Source organism: Cherax quadricarinatus, chromosome 10, assembly GCF_038502225.1.
Source record: "Cherax quadricarinatus isolate ZL_2023a chromosome 10, ASM3850222v1, whole genome shotgun sequence".
NCBI classification, from domain to species: Eukaryota; Metazoa; Arthropoda; class Malacostraca; order Decapoda; family Parastacidae; genus Cherax; species Cherax quadricarinatus.
In genome coordinates this window covers 40,051,293-40,070,571 of record NC_091301.1, presented here as the reverse complement: position 1 = coordinate 40,070,571, position 19,279 = coordinate 40,051,293, and the positions used below count along the sequence as shown (strand labels likewise).

Genomic DNA, 19,279 nt, shown 5'->3' with positions numbered 1-19,279 from the left:
GATCACGACACAATGTTTAGCATAAATGACAGGTTACCAAATATAGATAGAACAATAAAAGGATACTGATGAAGAAGGCCATCCTTTGGTTGTTGTTAAGCTTAGATACGTCCACGTCCTGTAGTCTGCTGGCCAAGACCCCGTACTGCCTGTGAGGGTAACCCAGGTTGTAAATTGTAAATGGTGGTTCCTCTCCTAGCCCTCACTGTAGAGTGTATTATTGTACTCTCACTATATTGTACAGTGTACTATATACATTAATTACGTTTTTTAAGCTGGCAGATTCGAAATTTTGTCTGGCTGCCTGCACTGCTAAACTGTTTGTTCGCTTGTTTTCCTGTTGGGATGCCAGGCAAGCCAAGAGAGTATCTTATCTGGCACCTGTAGTGCTGCTTCACTCTTTCCCTGGTAGATCAAGGCAACACCTCTCTTTTCCACTTTTTCTGGGAGAACGCTGTTTTCCTCTGCTCCTCTCATGTAAACTCATATTTTTTTTCGTAATGTACAAGTTAATGAACCAAAACATACATCTTGCACTCTGCAGCTCTATTGACAGTCCCTTATTTATAATTAGTGATTTTTTTACATTTTCTGAGGTTCTCTCCCCCGGAACATTCGCTGTGGTTCAGGTCCCGAGTCTAACTCTAGACCTAACTTGTTCTGACTGTCGTCTACGCACTGTCGTAGTCGGGGCTTGGAAGCTACTGAACTCAGATTCGGTAATTGTCCCCAGTTAGGGTTGTTGTCGTGTCTCCTCCTCCCTTGCCTGACCCTGTGCTGCTTATGGCTGCTGTGTGTACTTTGCTGTTTGGCAACCTGGTTCCTTTACTGCTCAAGCAAGTTGTGCTTATTTTGGGGGGACTTGTTCTATGCTTAGTCTTGCCAAGTACATTACACACTCATTATTTATTATATCATTCCTGAGTACAATGAAGTCCAGTAACATACTAGATGGTACATTTTATCATTAAAAGTATACAGTAGTATCATACAGTATTCTGTTAAAATCACTTTTGATAAATTGTAGAGAGTTGTTGAATACCCATAATTAATAAGTTACTTAAGTTATGCACCTGGTGGTATGTAGGAGACTAATTCCAGCATCATTTAATTTATCTGTAAATATTAACTCTAGAAAACCTTTTGTTTAATTAAAATTCTCAAACTTTTATTTGTTGGTAATTATTTACCCAGTTGCAATCCTTTATGCTAAGCCCACCAAAATCATTTTAACAGTCTCAGTGGGTACAGGACAACTTGGCCAAAATAATCACTAACAACAACTGTTAAGAAGCCAGTAGGAGACTAGATGCTAGTGGGGGATGGATCAATACCTTCTAGTTTTTCTTTTTAAATTTAGTAATATATACAGGAAAAGGAGTTACTAGCCTCTTGCTCCCAGCGTTTTAGTCGCTTCTTTCTGATAAATATCTATGCTAATATTTGTAACAGAATTTGAATTATGGAAACTTGTTAAGAATACAGGTATTATGAGGAAGGAAACTTGCTGGGGCCGCCAACAGTAGTAATGTCAGAAATAAAAAGAGCTGGACCCACCAGCTATGTAAGGAGGGAAACAATGGGGGCAAAATCACTAAGAAAAGGGGGGGTTAGGGCATCATTAATTTAGAAAACGAAAACCTGTCATGCCATCAGTTTTATAAGTAGGGGAAACGTGGTGGGGCCATAGCATTAAAAGGAAAAGTGTTGGGGGACACCAGTATAAGGTAAACGTGGTAGGAGCCAGAAGGATTATGAGAAGTGAAAAAGCGTTTTAGCCACAGCAAAGGAAAAAAATGCGATTGAAAATGCAGCATGATAAGCATGATAACGTGTTAGAGTCTCGAGCAATGTATGGAGGAAAGTGTGTTGGGGTTAACAGCATTATAAGGAGGGAAATATTTCTTGACCATAAGCAATGTAAGGAAGAAAACATGTCAAGCCGACCAGCAGTGTTGGGGCCACCAGCTGTATGTAGAGGGAAAAAGTGTTGGAGCCAGCGGCATTATAAAGAAGGAAATTTGTTATGGCCTCCAGCATTATAAGGAAGGAAAAGTGTTGGGGACCACCAGCCGTGTAAGAATTTAAGCAGCCTGGGTGTCTGGAAGCAGCCTGAGTATCTGGAAGAAGCCTGGGTGTCAGGAAGCAGCCTGGCTGTCAAAAGGCAGCCTGGGTATCAGGAAGCAGCTTGGGTGTCAAGAATGATTCAGATGGAGCAGAGTTTTTGAGAGTTGAAAGCCTCATACCAGAGAGGACACCAGCCTTGACACCACCTGTTATGGCCTCAAGCATCATAACGAAGAAAATGTGTTGGGCAGAAGAGCATTATATAGAAGGAAACGTGATGGAACCTGCAGCACTTTCATGAAGGAAACACACAGGGGACACGATATTTATAATTAAATCAGCAGCATTAAAAGTACAGGAACGTGCTGGGACCTCAAGTTTTAAAAAGAAAAAAACCATGTTGGAGCTACCAGCATAATAAGCAAGGTAACCTAGTTGGCCCACCAGCATTAAAAGAGTGATACTTTTTTGTTGTTACCAGCATTATCAGGAACGGTTATGCGGACACTAGCAATAATACCAGGGAAATGTGCTAGGTTCGCCAGCAATATAGGGAATTGGAAAGGGAAACCTGTTACAAGGATTAGATTAGATTTTGCCACCGAAGTGGCTAGTTTATTGTGCACCCCATATCCATCCTGTGGACGGTAGCGCGAGAGCATATGGATACACAAAAGGCCTAGGAACTAGGCCCCAAAGGGTTAACAGGAATACATATGGATTTATATCTACATATCTATAGTTCACTTATCTGTTACAAGCAAATTTAGGAAATTTGCTTAGTATATCTGGTATCTTATTTTCATTAATAAGATATCTTGACATGTCACATAGGTTATTATACTGTCTGTCTCTGTATTCCTCAATAAGTGGACAATTAAGAACATAGTGTTCAAGAGAATGACCATATGCCTGATCACATAATTTACATTTAGTTTGATCATCATCTGTGTGTCTCCCAAACTGCCAGGTACTTGTAACCAAGCCTAAGCCTGGCCACTACAACATCAGTCAGTCTGTTCACATTGCAAGTTGCTCCATAAACATACTTATCTACGTTCATGTTATCATAGTGGGTTATAGATCTACTCAGGCTTCTAACTGCATTCCTATAACAATCATTTTCATTATTTACTTCTCTCCTAATATTATTCCTAATGCTAGACACAGTTATACCAAAGTTATATTCTACATTCTCCTTCTCGATACTCTTCTTGGCTAACATATCAACTGTTACAAGGGAAACTACGTTATAAGGAGGAAAACAAGGCTTGATAGAACATTATTAATCAACTCAGACCAACGGTGATGCTAGCCGTTACGAAGGTGGCTGGCTGGAGATTACACCAAGTCTGAGAATGAAATACCTCTATATGAAACTAGGAGGTCATGTACCGCTGACCGCCCAGCAGAGTCTACAAACTCATTGCCCTGAACATCAACATGACCAGAAATCCAGGAGAAAACGATTTCTTTGTTTTTCCTAGAAATGCGGCACAGCAAAAAAATGTATACGAAGAACTAGGGAATGAGGTGAATTGAATTTTTTGATAGCTTGCAAAGCACTAGAGGAGTCTGAAACTACCTCGAATGTTGAGGTAGGCCTGGACGCAATACGTATAATCGCTTTGTGAATGGCATACAGTTCAGCAGTAAAAATGCTAGCCGAGTCTAATAAATAACCTCGCAACACTGTCTGGGAACACTGCTGCAAACCCGACACGATCAAGAAGATTTAGAACCATCAGTGTCAATTGCAACGACATGAAAATGAGATCGGAAATGGTGAAGAACAGACTCGACCTGTCAGAACCTCCCAGGGTGAAAGAGAAGCCAGGAGCGAGTGAAAAAAAAAAGAAGTAAACAGGAGTAGCAAACAAATAATAGACCTCTACTAACGTCCGTTACCTTCCTGTATGTAGAAGGATCGTGAAGGTCATGAGAGCAGCCGGAGGCAATAGGCATCACGCCGACCGGTCAAAGATGGAACATTAGCCTCTGCACATAGGCTTTCGACAGGGAAGTTACGTAAAGTACCTAGACATAAACGTAATCCCTGATGATAATGGGATAAAGTTTAGAAAGAGTTGCAGGAAAGGCTGCAAACTACATCTGGTCTCCATAATCTAGTTTCGATAAAATTATGGCTGAATGAGGTCGAAGGAGAATTCTACGATCCCCCCCCCCCTCCCAAAAAAGATGAGCGAGAATTTTAAGGAGGTTCAGCCGGCTATGGTAATTTGCTTCCAGGGATGTAATGCGATGTTTCCAGGACAGCCGTCGATCAAACAGAAGACTGAGAAATCTGACCGTATCATGTTAAGGGATCTGGGACTCGTACAGGTAAAGTGGAGTATTAAAGACAACCAAACGTCTTGTAAAAGAAATCCGATGCGTTTTACTGCCAGAAAATTTAAACTCGTGAGTAGTGGCCCAATGGGAAACATGTTTGACAGCATTCTGGAGAGAGGCTGCTGCTAGATGTCAGTTAGCACATGGACAAGCTGTAGCAGTCATCAACATAAAGTGATGATAAAATATTAGATGGGAGAACAGAGGCCAGATCATTAATATCTAACAGAAAAAGAGTGGTGCTAGGTACACATCCCTGAGGGACACCTTCAGCTTTGTTATAGTCAGGGGAAAAGCAGATTAACCCGGACACGGAAATGCCTCTCAGACAAGTAGTTTTTAAGGAAAACTGCCAGATTGCCCCAGAGGCCTAAGGAATGAATTTGGGCTAAGATGTTATCTCCAAGTAGTATCATACGCTTTTTCAAAATTATAAAAGACTGCAATAACCTAGTGGCTACTAGCACAGGCATTACGAACATAGGTATCTTACCAGAGTAAGGGGTCGATAGTGGAGCGGCCTTTACGAAAGCCAAATTGATGAGTGGAAAGACTATAGTCTCTCTAAATACCGCACCAAACGTCTATTTACTAGACGTTCCATCAACTTGCAAACTGTACTGGTATGAGCAATTCGTCAATAGTGGAAGGCCTTATGGCCCGAAGTACCTGGTTTAGCAAAGGGAAGAACCAAGGCAGTTTTCCATGGACGGGGAAGAACCCCCTGGGACCAAACAAGATTAAAAAGACATAAAAGGACTATGAGGGCTGACGGATGTAAATGCTGGAGCGTACTAATATAAATGCCATCAGGTCCAGCTGCTGACGACCGGCAAGTGGAAAGTGTTGACTCAAGGTATGGAAGCGTAAAAGGCAGGTTATAAGACTTCTCTGCTTGAAAAAAGTGTAAGGGCTGCAGCTCTCTCGAAGACTTCGAGGAAAGAAATGAAAGAAATGAGGGGGGGTTAGATGGAGCCTCTGACTGGAGCATATCTGCCACTCAGTTTCTGTACTTTTTTCCAAACTGCACTCAAATGGTTTTTGCTTAATGGATAAAGAGTCAAGTAACCTCACTCACACGCTTAAAATCAAGGAGCCGCTCAGTGGTCCTACTGTAACGATATCGGCCCCCACGCAGCAAGTTTCAAATGCACTGCATGAGCACAAGTGGGAGACCACTAAGGCATGCGTTTCTGAGAGTACATACTCGAGGTCTGAAGGACTGCATGTGAAGCCGAGGTCAAAAATAGTTGTAATAGCTCATTAGGGGAGGACAAAGAAGAAGGTTCCTCAGTTAAAAGCGGTTTGATGCTAGTAAATGGCCCAGTTCGCCTGAATATTAAACAGGCCCCCAAATTATTTCATACCTGGCAGCAACTTAGGCCACTGAGATGAATAACACTACCACACTGACAGGCCTGCACGCCAGCCACAATAATGGAGCTAATTAAAAAGATTTAACATCAAAGTGAACAGGCAAAGTTAACGAAAGTTCAGTAAGTTTTGTCTAGATAAAACTGGTTACAAATATTCCATAACTGTACTGTCAATGAAAAACCTAGAAAGGAAGTAAGTGTCGTGTCGGTCTTTTCAGGGAAGGGCGAGAAATAATGATGGTGTTATCCGTGGCCGTTTAAGTGTGGGACCAGTGGTCCGTCCCGAGATGGGCAGGCAAGCTGAAAATCGTCACCCTGTATTGGAAAACGCCAGAAGCATGGTCAAAGAAGTGCAGAAGTAGGATGTATCAAAAGAGTCAGGTATAATCACGGTACCAGAGGCAGGCAACGAAATGTTACCTGCAGAAGGCACCAGGAACAGAGAGAGGTCCGAAGAATGGTCTAATAACGAGGCAGGGTCATGAGAGGGCGCTACAAGGAAAGGGGTCCGGGAGGAGGAATTTCATCGGCATGGGGTTCCATGGTAAGGTTTCTTCTTATTCGAAAAAAGGAGTATGTGGAGGGGTAGCACTAGGAGGAATGAAAGGGACCATATACCTCCCTCAGCACTTAAGAGGGCCCTCAGAGCTGCTGGTAGTGCAGATGCAGCATGAAACCCTTGCCCCATCCTACCCTTCAAGCTGGTAAACCGGCGATCCAGGATAGCAACCTCACATCCGCCGAGCCACCTCGGCAGACAAAAGAGAGGGCAGTCAGAAGCCCACCACAAGGTATACCTCCTTCGGCTACCACCACCTGGAACCGACAGGTAGCCTCCAGAGAAACACCTGTCACCTGAAGGACACCCTAAGCCACCCCCTGGGACTCCATAGGGGGATTGGGACATCCCTAGATGATCCAGATTCCACGGCAAATGCCACCGCCAAGGACCTCAATGGAATAGGACAACGACACCCTTTCCCCAATGTAGGAGCTAGAATTTTCGAGGGGAGGACCCCAAAGGCCAAAAGCAGAAAAGGAAGGAGAGGGGAGGGATGAGGAAAGGAGAGGAGAGGAAAGGGAGTAATGGGGGTATTTACGTTCGGTCAGAGGAAGAAGACCGAAATATTCAGTTCCTCAGACCAAAAGCCTCTTCGCCATGTCAAGGAGCCCCCTTTGAAGAGGAGAATGAAACTTGGAGCATTATAAGTAAAGATACGTCTTGGAGTCACCAGTATTATAAGGAGGAAAAACGTCATGGACCCACCAGAAGAGTAAAAAGAAAAGTGTGTCAGGAAAACATTAATAGGGAAGCCTGTTTGGGAAATCGTGTTGGGGTCAACAGCAGCTAAAGGATAAACAAGAGATAAGGCCATCAGCACTATAAGGAGGAGGGAAGAGAGTTCAGATTCCAGCAGTATAGGAAGGGGATGCCGGTTGGGCTCACCAGCATTATAAGGGGGATAACGTCCAGAAAGCAGGGTCACAATACTCTTCTAAGAGGTCCTCTTCAAGGGGGGCTCCTTGGCGTGGTGAAGAGGCTCTTGGTCTGAGGAATTAGACCTATCGGTCTTCTTCCTCAGACCGAACCTAATTACCCCCAATCTCCCCTCCCCTATCCCATCCTCCCCATCCTCCCCTTTTTCCTTTCCTCCTCCCCCTCCCCACCCCTCCCTTTTGCCCTTCCTCTTTTTGTCCTTTGGGATTTCTCCCACAGGCGCGCTAGTTCCTAGGTAGGGGAAAGGATACCGGGGTCCATCCCATTCCGTTGAGGTTCTTAGCGGTGGCATAGTTTGCCGTGGAATCTGGATCGCCTCGGGATGTCCCGATCCCTCTCCGGTATCCCGGAGTAGCTTTGGGTGTCTTTCGGGCGACGAGTGTATCTCTGGAAGCCACCTTTCGGATTCCAAGGGTGGTGGCCGAAGGAGGTATGCTTTGTGGCGAATATCCGGCCGCCCTCTCTTTTGTCCACAGAGGTAGCTCGGCTATTTGTTCATACTTCGCTGCATTACACAGCAGCCTGTATCTACTTACGTAGGTGGTATACGCTCTGTTCTTTATATCTCTCTCCTTCTCGGGCATTATCTATTCCGGATTTTGCCTTCCTTGTTTCGTCATTACCGCCACCGATTCTGTTACTTGGTGATTTTAATGCCCACCATTTCCTCTGGGGGGGGGGTCTCACTGTGATTCCCGTGGAATTCAGTTAGAGGCTTTTCTTGCCACCCACCCCCTCCATGTTTTAAATACAGGTACTCACACCCATTTTGATCCTCGGACTCATACTCTCTCTTGCATCGATCTCTCAATCTGCTTTTCCTCCACCGCATTAGACTTCACTTGGTCTGTTCTCCCGGACTTACATGACAGTGATCATTTCCCAATCATTCTTACTTCCCCTTCATATTCGCCACCTCTTTGCACCCCACGCTGGCAATTTAATCGGGCAAATTGGAACCTTTACTCACACCTAACTGTTTTTAAAGAGGTTCCTTCTTCGTCCTCCATCGATGAGCTTTTACACCTCTTCTCGTCCTCCGTTTTCACCGCAGCTTCTCACTCTATACCCCAAACTTCAGGCAGGCATTCTCAGAAATGCATGCCTTGGTGGTCTCCTGCTTGTGCTCGTGCAGTACGTTTGAAACGCGCTGCATGGGGCAGGTACCGGTACAATAGAACCACAGAGCGACTCCTTGATTTTAAACAGAAGTGTGCGATCGCTCGCCGTGTCATCCGTGACGCTAAACACACTTGCTGGCGAGATTATGTCTCCACCATCACCTCTGCTTCCTCTATGAGTGCAGTCTGGAAAAAAGTACAAAAACTGAGTGGTAAATATTCTCCTGACCCAGCTCCTGTTCTGCGGGTTGCCGGTGTTGATATAGCAAACCCACTAGATGTTGCCAATGAAATTGGCAATCATCTGGTCCGTATTTCTCAGGGACTCCATCTATGCCCCTCATTTCTTTCCTCAAAGTCTGCCAGAGAGTTAGCACCCTTGGACTTTTCTTCTCTCAGAGAAGAACAGTATAATGTGCCTTTTACACTTCAAGAACTGGAGGCAACACTCTCAGCTTGTCGATCATCGGCAGCTGGGCCCGACGACATTCATATTCATATGCTACAACATTTACATCAGTCAGCCCTTGCAGTCCTATTACGCCTTTACAATCTTATTTGGTCACAAGGAGTTCTTCCACAGCTGTGGAAATCCGCCATTGTTCTCCCTTTCCGCAATCCAGGCACTACGGGACATGAAACCTCCCACTATCGTCCCATTGCTCTTACCAGTGCAGTTAGCAAAGTAATGGAACGCCTAGTAAATAGACGTTTAGTGTGGTATTTAGAGACACACAACAGTCTCTCCACTCGTCAATATGGCTTTCGTTCTACCATAGACCCCTTACTACGCTTGGATACGTATGTTCGTAATGCCTTTGCGAATAACCACTCAGTTATTGCCATATTTTTTGACCTTGAGAAGGCATATGACACAACTTGGAGGTATAATATTTTAGCCCAAGCCCACTCCTTAGGCCTTCGAGGCAATCTACCATCCTCCCTTAAGAACTTTTTAACTGACAGGCATTTCCGTGTTCGGGTTAATAATGTGCTCTCCCCGGACTTTATCCAAGCTGAAGGTGTCCCCCAGGGATGTGTTCTGAGCACAACACTTTTTCTCCTTGCTATTAATGATTTGGCCTCTAGTCTTCCATCAAATATTTGGTCATCACTCTATGTTGATGACTTCGCTATTGCCTGTGCAGGCGCTGACTGTCACCTCCTTACAGTTTCTCTCCAACATGCAGTCGACCGTGTTTCCAATTGGGCCACCACACGTGGGTTTAAATTTTCCAGCACTAAAACCCACCAAATCACTTTCACTAGACGCTCTGTCATCTCCGATCATCCTTTGTACCTCTATGGCTCCCGTATCCCTGAACGTGATACAGTCAAGTTTCTGGGCCTCCTCTTTGATCGTAGGTTATCCTGGAAACCTCACATTACCTCTCTGAAGGCAACTTGTCACAGCCGGCTGAAACTTCTTAAAACCCTTCCTCATCTTTCATGGGGAGCTGATCGTCGAACCCTCCTTCGCCTACATTCCACCCTTATTTTATCGAAACTTGATTATGGTGACCAGATCTATTCAGCGGCATCTCCTGCTACTCTCTCTAGCCTTAACCCCATTCATCACCAAGGATTACGTTTATGCCTTGGTGCTTTTCGCTCTTCCCCTGTCGAGAGCCTCTATGCAGAAGCGAACGTTCCATCCTTATCCGATCGCCGTGATGCCCATTGCCTGCGCTACTATGTACACTCTCATGATCTCCGCAATCCTTCCATTTATAGAATGGTCACTGATATTAGTAGACATTCTTTATTTGTTCGCCGCCCCTGTTTACTCCGTCCCTTCTCTCTTCGCCTTCATTCGCTCTTGTCTTCTCTTCAACTACCACCTTTCTATGTACATGTAGCATCTCACTTTTCCCTACCCCCCTGGGAAGTTCCAGCTGTTCGAGTCTGTTCTTTCTCCCTCCCTTGCTCGAAAGCCCAACTGTCTACGGTCACTTCCCGCTCTCTTTTTCTTGACCACTTTCACTCTCATTCTCATGCCATTGCTGTGTACACAGATGGCTCTAAGTCTTCTGACGGCGTAGGATTCGCAGCAGTGTTTCCGGACAGCGTCGTACAAGGGCACTTACTATCTTCGGCTAGTATTTTTACTGCTGAATTATATGCCATCCTTACAGCACTTATCCGTATTGCATCTATGCCTGTGTCATCATTTGTGGTTGTCTCAGACTCCCTTAGTGCTTTACAGGCTATACAAAAATTTGATACACCTCACCCCTTAGTCCTCCGTATCCAACTTTGGCTACGCCGCATCTTTACCAAGCATAAAGATATTGTTTTTTGTTGGGTCCCTGGTCATGTTGACGTACAGGGCAATGAACAGGCAGACACTGCTGCGCGGTCAGCAGTACATGACCTACCAGTTTCTTATAGAGGTATTCCATTTACGGACTATTTTCCTGTAATATCTTCCCACCTTCACACTCGTTGGCAACAACGTTGGTCTACTATGCTCGGCAACAAACTTCAGTCTATTAAACCGAGTATAGGTTACTGGCTGTCTTCTTATCACCAGTGTCGAGGTTGGGAGACTACTCTCTCCCGTCTTCACATTGGCCATACTCGTCTTACTTATGGATATCTGATGGAGAGGCGTCTTGTTCCTCTCTGTGAGAATTGCCAAGCTCCATTATCAGTCAGCCACATTCTGTTGGACTGCCCACTTTATCAACGAGCACGCAGAATTTACCTCTGTCGTCGTCTTCGCTCCGCTGCTCTCTCTTTACCTTCCCTTCTCGCTGATGGACCCACCTTTCATCCGGACTCTCTCATTGACTTTTTGACAACGACTGACTTCACAAATTCTGATACCTTCAGCCCTTTCTACTTCAATCTCTTGCTACCCTCTACCCCCGTACTATCCCCTGCCCCGCTGTTTTCTGTAACCTGCTGATCATCCCCCCTCCCTTCTGCCATCCAATTCCCTTGCTTCCTTCCCTACCCTGCAGCGCTGTATAGTCATATGGTTAATTAAGTCCCTCACGGAGGCTCTAGCCTCCACGGTTCACACTTTAATAAAAAGTGATATGACTCAGGTTAATAAAAGCTTTATATTTACTTGTTGGTTATTTAAACAGATTGAAAAAGAATGCAAACTGTGTCTTATAGGGAGGACGCTCCTCTGTTGTTCCCTCAGGAACGTGCTCGCATCACTTGAAGGCCTGTATATACCAGTGGTGCCGAGGTCTATAGTGCTACACACTGCAAAGTCAAAGAGGAGAAGATCAGGAAAAGTGGCGGAACATCTAGAAAGGAACGAAATTATAAATGACAACCAGCATGGTTTCAGGCAAGGAAAATCCTGTGTCACAAACCTAATGGAGTTTTACAACAAGGTGACGGAAGTAAGACGAGAGGGAGAAGGGTGGGTAGATTGCATTTTCTTGGACTGCAGGAAGGCTTTCGACACAGTTCCACGCAGAGACTAGTGCAGAAGTTGGATGATCAGGCAGGTATAACAGGAAAGGCACTGCCATGGATCGAAGATTACCTGACGAGCGGGGTTCCACAGGTGTCAGTCTTAGGACCGATGCTGTTTCTGATATATGTGAATGACATGACGGAAGGGACAGATTCAGAAGTGTCCCTGTTTATTGACGATGTGAAGCTAATAAGGAGAATTCAATCAGATGAGGATCAGACAGGACTACAAAGAGATCTGGACAGGTTGCAAGCCTGGTCCAGCAACTGGCACCTGGAGTTTAACCCCACCAAGTGCAAAGTCATGAAGATCGGGAAAGGTGAAGAAGACTGCAGACAGAGTACAGGCTAGGGGGCCAAAGACTGCAAACCTCTTGGGGTGAATATAATACAGAGCACATGTGAGGTGGACATCAACCAAATAAGTGCTGCAGCATATGGGCGCCTGGCAAACCTAAGAATAAAGTTCCGACACCTCAATAAGGAATCGTTCAAGACTCCATACACCATGTACGTCAGACTCATATTGGAGTATACAGCACCAGTTTGGAACCCACAGCTGATCAAGCACTTCAAGAAATTAGAGAAAGTGCAAAGGTTTGCAACAACCTTAGTCCCGGAGCTAAGGGGCATGTCCTACGAGGAGAGGCTATGGAAAATTGATCTGACGACACTGGAGGACAGGAGGGATAGGGAAGACATGATAGCGACATATGAAATAGTGAAAGGAATTAACAAGGTGGAAAGGGACAGGATGTTTCAGAGATGGGACACAGTAACAAGGGATGACAATTGGAAGTTGAAGATTCAGACGAGTCACAAGGATGTTAGGAAATATTTCTTCAAACATAGAGTTATCAGGAAGTGGAATAGTTTGGAGAGATGTAATGGAGGGAGGATCCATACATAGCTTTAAGAAGAGGTATGATGAAACTCATCGAGCAGGGAGAAAAAGGATCTAGTAACGACAAGGGAAGAGGCTGGGCCAGGAGCTATGAATCGACCCCTGCAACTAAAATTAGGAGAGTGCACATGTTTAGTATGAAAGGACATTATTCAATTTCTGACATTACGACGGTGTTTGTCAAACGCTCGGAGATCACTCTGGCTGTTATACTACTCGAAGTCAGTCATCAACAGTCTAGCACTGCACAAATTTGTGAGTATGCCATGTATTTGTGTATATTTCATATTGTGTTCGTCTATCTCTGTCTACTGTCTACTACTCTCTTTTTTCCCTCTACTGAGCGCCCAGACCCTCCATCCAGGAAACTTGCACATAACCAAACCGAGTACAGCACAACACTACACCAACTCCAGGAACTCTCCTCCTAGCACGCTTAATCCTTTTCATATACCAAATTTCAAGACCTTAACGTGCCTCAACACCACACACACACAGCACACTGACCAACCCAGCATCCAGAGTCCACAAATCCCCGTCCCTGTCCTACTCTGTCGACCACAAAACCTGCCTTATAACCTCTGCCGTACAAGCCTCCTTGACAATGGTTAATGGATACAAGACTGACTTTGCTGACACATTTAATACCATACTCACTGCCAACACAGAGTTGGGGAAACACTATAAAAGGGAAACGTGTTAAATCACCCAGCAGTGCAAGAATTGAAACGTGGAGGACCACCAGCATTAGAAGGATGGAAACGTGTTAGAGTCACTAGCGGTGAGAGTAGAGAAATTTGATGGGGCCAGGGAAATGTGTTAGGACGTCCAGCATTACAAGAAAAGAAACATGTTGAGGGCCACATTCAGTGTAAGGGGGAAAAAAATATTGCTGCCGACAGTATCATAAGGAGTGAAAGGATTGTGGTCAACACAGTGTAAAGGGGGGAAATGTGTTGATGCCATCAGCATTAAAAGAAGGGAAATGTGCTGGTAACTTCAGCTGTAAAAGAGTGTAAACCTGTTCCTGCAACAGCAATGTAAGGAGGAGAGAAATCGTGTTGGTGCCACCAACATTTTAAGGATGGAAACGTGCTTTGGCACAGTTGGTAGCGCACTCAGCTCTCACACTGAGGTCCGTAGTTCGATCCCCGGTGCGGGTGGACATATTTGGGCGTGTTTCCTTAAAGGCACCTGCTGTCCCTTTTCACCTAGCAATAAATAGGTACCCAGGTTTTAGCTGACTGGTGTGGGTCGCATCCTGGGGACAGAATTAACCTAATTTGCCCGAAATGCTCTGTATAACAAGGGGATATCTATATAGTAATATAAACAAACCACACTGCGGGTGGGGATTGAACTCGCGGCAAGTGAGTCGTAAAACTCCTGGGCAGCGCTTAAGTATAGTAGTATGTCATTATAAGGGGAAACGTATCGGGACCACATGCATTATAAGGAAAATGAAACGTGATTGCGCTACAAGCATTGTGAGGAGAAACGCATGATGCCACCAGCATTAGGAGAGAAACGTGTTGGGACGACCAGCATTAAAGAAACGTGTCAATACTTGAGGTGCAGGGGTAAAACAAGCTGGTTCCTCGGGGTGCACAACCTAAACAATTTGAGAAATGCCACATTAAAACAATGGAGATAATATCACCTGTAATCCTGCGAGAGCCTAAATGCCAAGTAGTCAACAGTGCCAGCCACCTCGTTCAGGAACTCTCCGGTCATCCTATGGAGACAGCAAAGCCTGTAATGATACTTTACCAATGATAGACATGTAAGCAGCACTCCGGAGAAGCTATTCAGTCGAACAATTTACTGTTAAAAAATAGAGAATGATAGAGAAAGTATGTTTGCAAAATTCATCTAGACACTACCTCAACATGGAGGTCTGAAGAAGCCTGGAGAGTGAGAGAGCATCGGCGTCCATGGCGTCCTTCAAACCGGGATCCTGCTTCAGGTTCAGTACCTTCATTGACGCACACGATGCCAAGTCTGAGGACGTCGTCATCCTAACCTCAGACTGTGGTCTTTCAAGTTGTCGTCTCAAACCTTGTATCGTCCTCTCTAAAACCTAGCGTTCTTCTAGCCTGGAAAGAGAGAGACGGTGGAGACAAGATGCTGCTACTTATATATATTGGTTTAACTGATGACTTACTTCTCATGCACTGCGTCTCTCGCTTGTATTGCGTCAGGTGTGTTAATCTGACAATGAAACCTGTCCTCTAGTTAGTGTTCAGTTTCTTTTGAACTGCCGATTGTTTGGTTTTACCCACTTCGAATCTCACCACCTGTGATTTTTTTTTCGGATATACAAGGTTAGGTTAGGTTAACGTATAATAACATATACTTACGTACGACTGGTATAACCTTGGTAACTGATACCAACAAATTTCTTTAAAAAGAAACGTGAACAAACATTAGGACATATTAGAAAACGTTTTGGTTGTATGTGTTAGAAGTTATAAAGGTCCAAGGACCGAAACTTTTTTTTATTACATATGTCCTTGTGCTTGCTTCCGTACGATTACTCGACAGTAACGAAATAAAATACAGACGGCTAATATCTGGCAACGCAAGACAGGCGATTCCATTTCAGAGCACATTTTCCACTTCTATTAACCCCTCCCCCCACTGCGCTGGTACTTTCACACAATAATGAGGGGGAAAGGAAAGCCACCGAATGAGATGAAGTACTTAGCATGAAATTGCCAGGGGATGGAGAACGAATTAATGCTCAGGAGAAGATGAGGCAATCTTAAAAGCAAACTGATGCTGTAGTTCAACCAAGGATGCAGAGAAGAAAAACTAGAAATCCAAGAGTGAGAAAAATCTAAAGAATGCGAGGCCTGGTGATGGGCCGGCCGCGGGGGCTTTGACTCCCCGAACAATCTCCAGGTATACTTCCTCCAGGACACAAGAAAACGGAGAAGTCATCAAAAGAGCCAATAACGAATTCACTTTGGTGAGAGTTTGAATAATAATTTGAATATAACAGCCACCAAAGCCAAATCACTACCTCTCCAAGCAGAAGACTATGGAAACAGACCACGTAATAACACCGAAGTATAGGAGCTCACAAAAAAATGGAAGTCGGAGAAAAGGTGTTCTCAATGGAAAATGGGGCAACACCAGAGAGTCGAATAGAATGGGTGCACTGATGGGTATAGACACCATTCACACAACATGGGAAAAGATAAAGGAACTTTTGAGTGAGCTAGATACTTCCAAAAGAATTGGGATCGGTACAGTAGTGCCACCATAGATTCTGCGAGAGGAAGCAGAAAATATTTGATCTGTTAAATAAACTGTACAAGTCAGTGAGTACTGAACAGTTTCCAGAGATTGCGAAAGATAGCGATTGAAATTTAAATATTTAAAAAAATAGACAGAAGATGCGTTAAACTATAGGTCTATAATGGAAAAAATAATCTGAAGAATAATGAAGCACTTAGAGAAGTGATTTAAAAACAACGAACACTCGTGTAAATGTATTAATCCTGTCTCAAAAATCTTCTGGATTTCTACGATAAAGTAACAGAAATGAGGCAGGAGAGAGTGACACGTGACAAACATGATCAGACTGCAGAAAACTGACACTGACATCCAAAAGAAAAAAAACTTGTTAAGCGGGAAGGAATAACAACAGATGCACTACAGTGGCTCAAAGAGTACATAACAGGAGGACAGAGTGACTCCGTAACAAATATGGTTCCTCAAAGATCAGTATTGGGACCGATACTGTTTCTGGTATTTGAGAATGACGTACCAGAAGACAGTCTGATGCAACATTTCTCCTCATATGAAATTACTGGAGAGAAAAAAAATAGCGAGGACTAGGAGAGGCTACTAATAGACTCAAACAAGCTTAAAGATTTGTCTGATAAGTGTCTACTGTAAGTTAACCTAGCAAATGAAAGGTTATGGAAATCTGGAAACTGATAAGTCTGGAAACTGAATATGGACTAGGAAAACAGGTTGTAGACTGTAGGGGGTGAGCATGGTACCGATCATATAGCCATTGTGAATATGTGACTGGCGAACCCAAGATTAGCTTTCAGGAATTTCAGCAGAGTGTCATTAAAGACCGAATATAGAACATCTTTGAATATTCAACACCAGTAAAGATGTCACTCCTGATAAAATATATCAAGAAACTGGTAAGGTTCACAAGACTAATCCTGGAACTAAAGAAATAAACTACTGGGAGGGATTAAAGGAACATGACAACATTAAAAGACAGAATATCTAGTTGAGATATGATATCGATATATAGAATAGTCAGAGAAATTAATGAAGTGAATTTGAGGAAATATACTCCTCTTGAGGTGAAAAATGGGTACTCGATAGTATTATTTGAAGTTAAAAGCACAGATTAGTCAGAGAGGTATCAGCCTTAAGGTGGTCAGGTAGTGGGATGACCGGATGAAGAATTAATGATGATGGTGCCAAACACAACTTTAAGAATAATTATGACAGGGCCCACGAGACCAGCATACAGCAGGTTAAAAAGCAGGCCAGGAACTGAAACTAGACTCGTGCAGCCACAGTAAAAACAAGTGTGTATAAGTTACCCAATACCACCAACACACATACACTACTACCTACACACAAACTACCACACTGCTTAACCAACACGTACTGGTACTTTCATACAATACCCTCTCCTCACACTGGTACTTTCCCACAATACCTTCCCCTTACACAGACTGGTATCTTTACATGGTATCTTCCACAATGTTACCTTCACACAATGTATTCACACAATACCTTCACGTTGGTACCTTGACACAATACCTTCCCTCACAATGGTACCTCGACGCAATACTTTCCGTCACACTAGTACCTCCACACAATACCTTCCCTCACACTGATACCTCCACACAATACCTTCCCTCATATTAGTACCTTCAGACAATACCTTCCCTCACATTAGTACCTCGGCACAATACCTTCCCTCAAACTAATACCTCCACACAATACCTTCCCTCACATTAGTACCTCGGCACAATAACTTCCCTCACACTAGTACCTCCACACAATACCTTCCCTCACACCAGTACCTCCACACAATACCATCTCTCACACTAGTACCTCCACACAATACCTTCCCTCACACTAGTACCTCCACACAATACCTTCCCTCACACTAGTACCTCCACACAATACCTTCCCTCACACTAGTACCTCCACACAATACCTTCCCTCACACTAGTACCTCCACACAATACATTATCCCAACACTGCAACGTTAGCACATTACTCCCCCCCCCTTCCTTCACACTGCTACATTCGTGGGTTTTTCCACACTGGTTAAGGTCAAGAGTCATGAGGCTTAAGTTCATTTGGTCGCCTTTAATCTATTAAACTCCGACGATCAGATTTCTGCTCTCAATATCTTTTACGCGGAGAACCTTTGTCATACCTGCAAAATGCCTTTGTAACATTCCCAGAGAACATTTGTGATACTGTTTTTTGTTGCACGTTACAAGAAATCTTTGTGCTGCTAGCTAAGTGGCATAGTTAAACTGTGTAACAAAGGGGCTACAAAGAACGAGGGGATACGAGAGACATAAAGAATGGACAAGCAACACATCGAGGGAGGAAAATGACAAAAGCAAGACTCTGATATACGAGTCACCAAGTATACAATATCAGCCTGTTATGCTGTCCAGTTCAACCGGATAAATGGATTAAAATAATGCTACAGCAGCCCTGCAGGCAGTTGTGGTCGTGGCATTGTTAGCGCCTCGCAGCACCAACAATGTGTGGGGCAGGATACCAGTGAAGCCTGTGCTTTATTGTGGCATAACCTCTGCTGCAATAAAGCACACTGAACACTGGTGCATGACTTCTGCTGCAATAAAGCACAGTTGCAGCCTGTAGCCTACTTGTCAGTCAAGTTCCAGCCGCATCAGAGAGCTTACTCTACCATTGAAAAAGAAGCCCTCGTGCTGGTACTGGCTTTGGAGCACTTTGATGTATACGTGGGACAAACTTCGCAGGTGGTCACTGTCTACAGTGACCACAATCCTCTAGTATATCTCCAAACCATGAAGAACCACAACACAAGGCTCATGAGATGGACATTAAGACTGCAACCCTATTTTTTTTAAAATTGTACATATTGCCGGCAAAGAAAATATGTTGGCAGACTCTTTATCAAGAGTCTAACAATATTATTTATAATAATTATATATTAGGTTAGGATGTGTTAGGTTACTTGCGTTAACCCCTTTCAAGCTCTTTTTTTTTTATCCCCTAGTGTGGGATTTTTTTTTAGTGAGGGGATGCAGGCTACCGTCCGCCTGTGTCTTGGACCTAAGCTAGCCCGACTGTCTGCTGTCTCGCTCTGAGTTTAGGGTTTGGCATTTTGTCACGAAAAAAGCTGAGCTCTATCTAAGAGTTGGATGGTTGAGAGGAAATGCGGTCCCATTATTTTGTGCCATGGCGGCACCATTACCACTGGGAGGTGGCAGCCTAATCCTGAGCCTTCTCGGGGTGGGGGTGTGGCATG

General features: G+C 44.2%; 1 protein-coding gene across 2 annotated transcripts in view; it reads right to left on the bottom strand.

Annotated features, from left to right (window-relative positions):
* Positions 1 to 19,279, bottom strand: part of LOC128688056 (uncharacterized) — an 84,053-nt gene that overhangs the window by 48,178 nt on the left and 16,596 nt on the right. Inside the window, exons 2-4 of one of the 2 annotated variants that reach the window (XM_070083791.1) lie at positions 14,640 to 14,852; positions 14,417 to 14,491; positions 67 to 149 (exon numbers count right to left, since the gene is read on the bottom strand). In XM_070083791.1, coding sequence (XP_069939892.1) covers positions 67 to 149; positions 14,417 to 14,491; positions 14,640 to 14,773 — 292 coding nt within the window. In that variant the 5' untranslated portion in view covers positions 14,774 to 14,852. The remainder of the gene's footprint in view (positions 1 to 66; positions 150 to 14,416; positions 14,492 to 14,639; positions 14,853 to 19,279) is intronic. The other variant, XM_070083792.1, reaches the window with a different exon arrangement.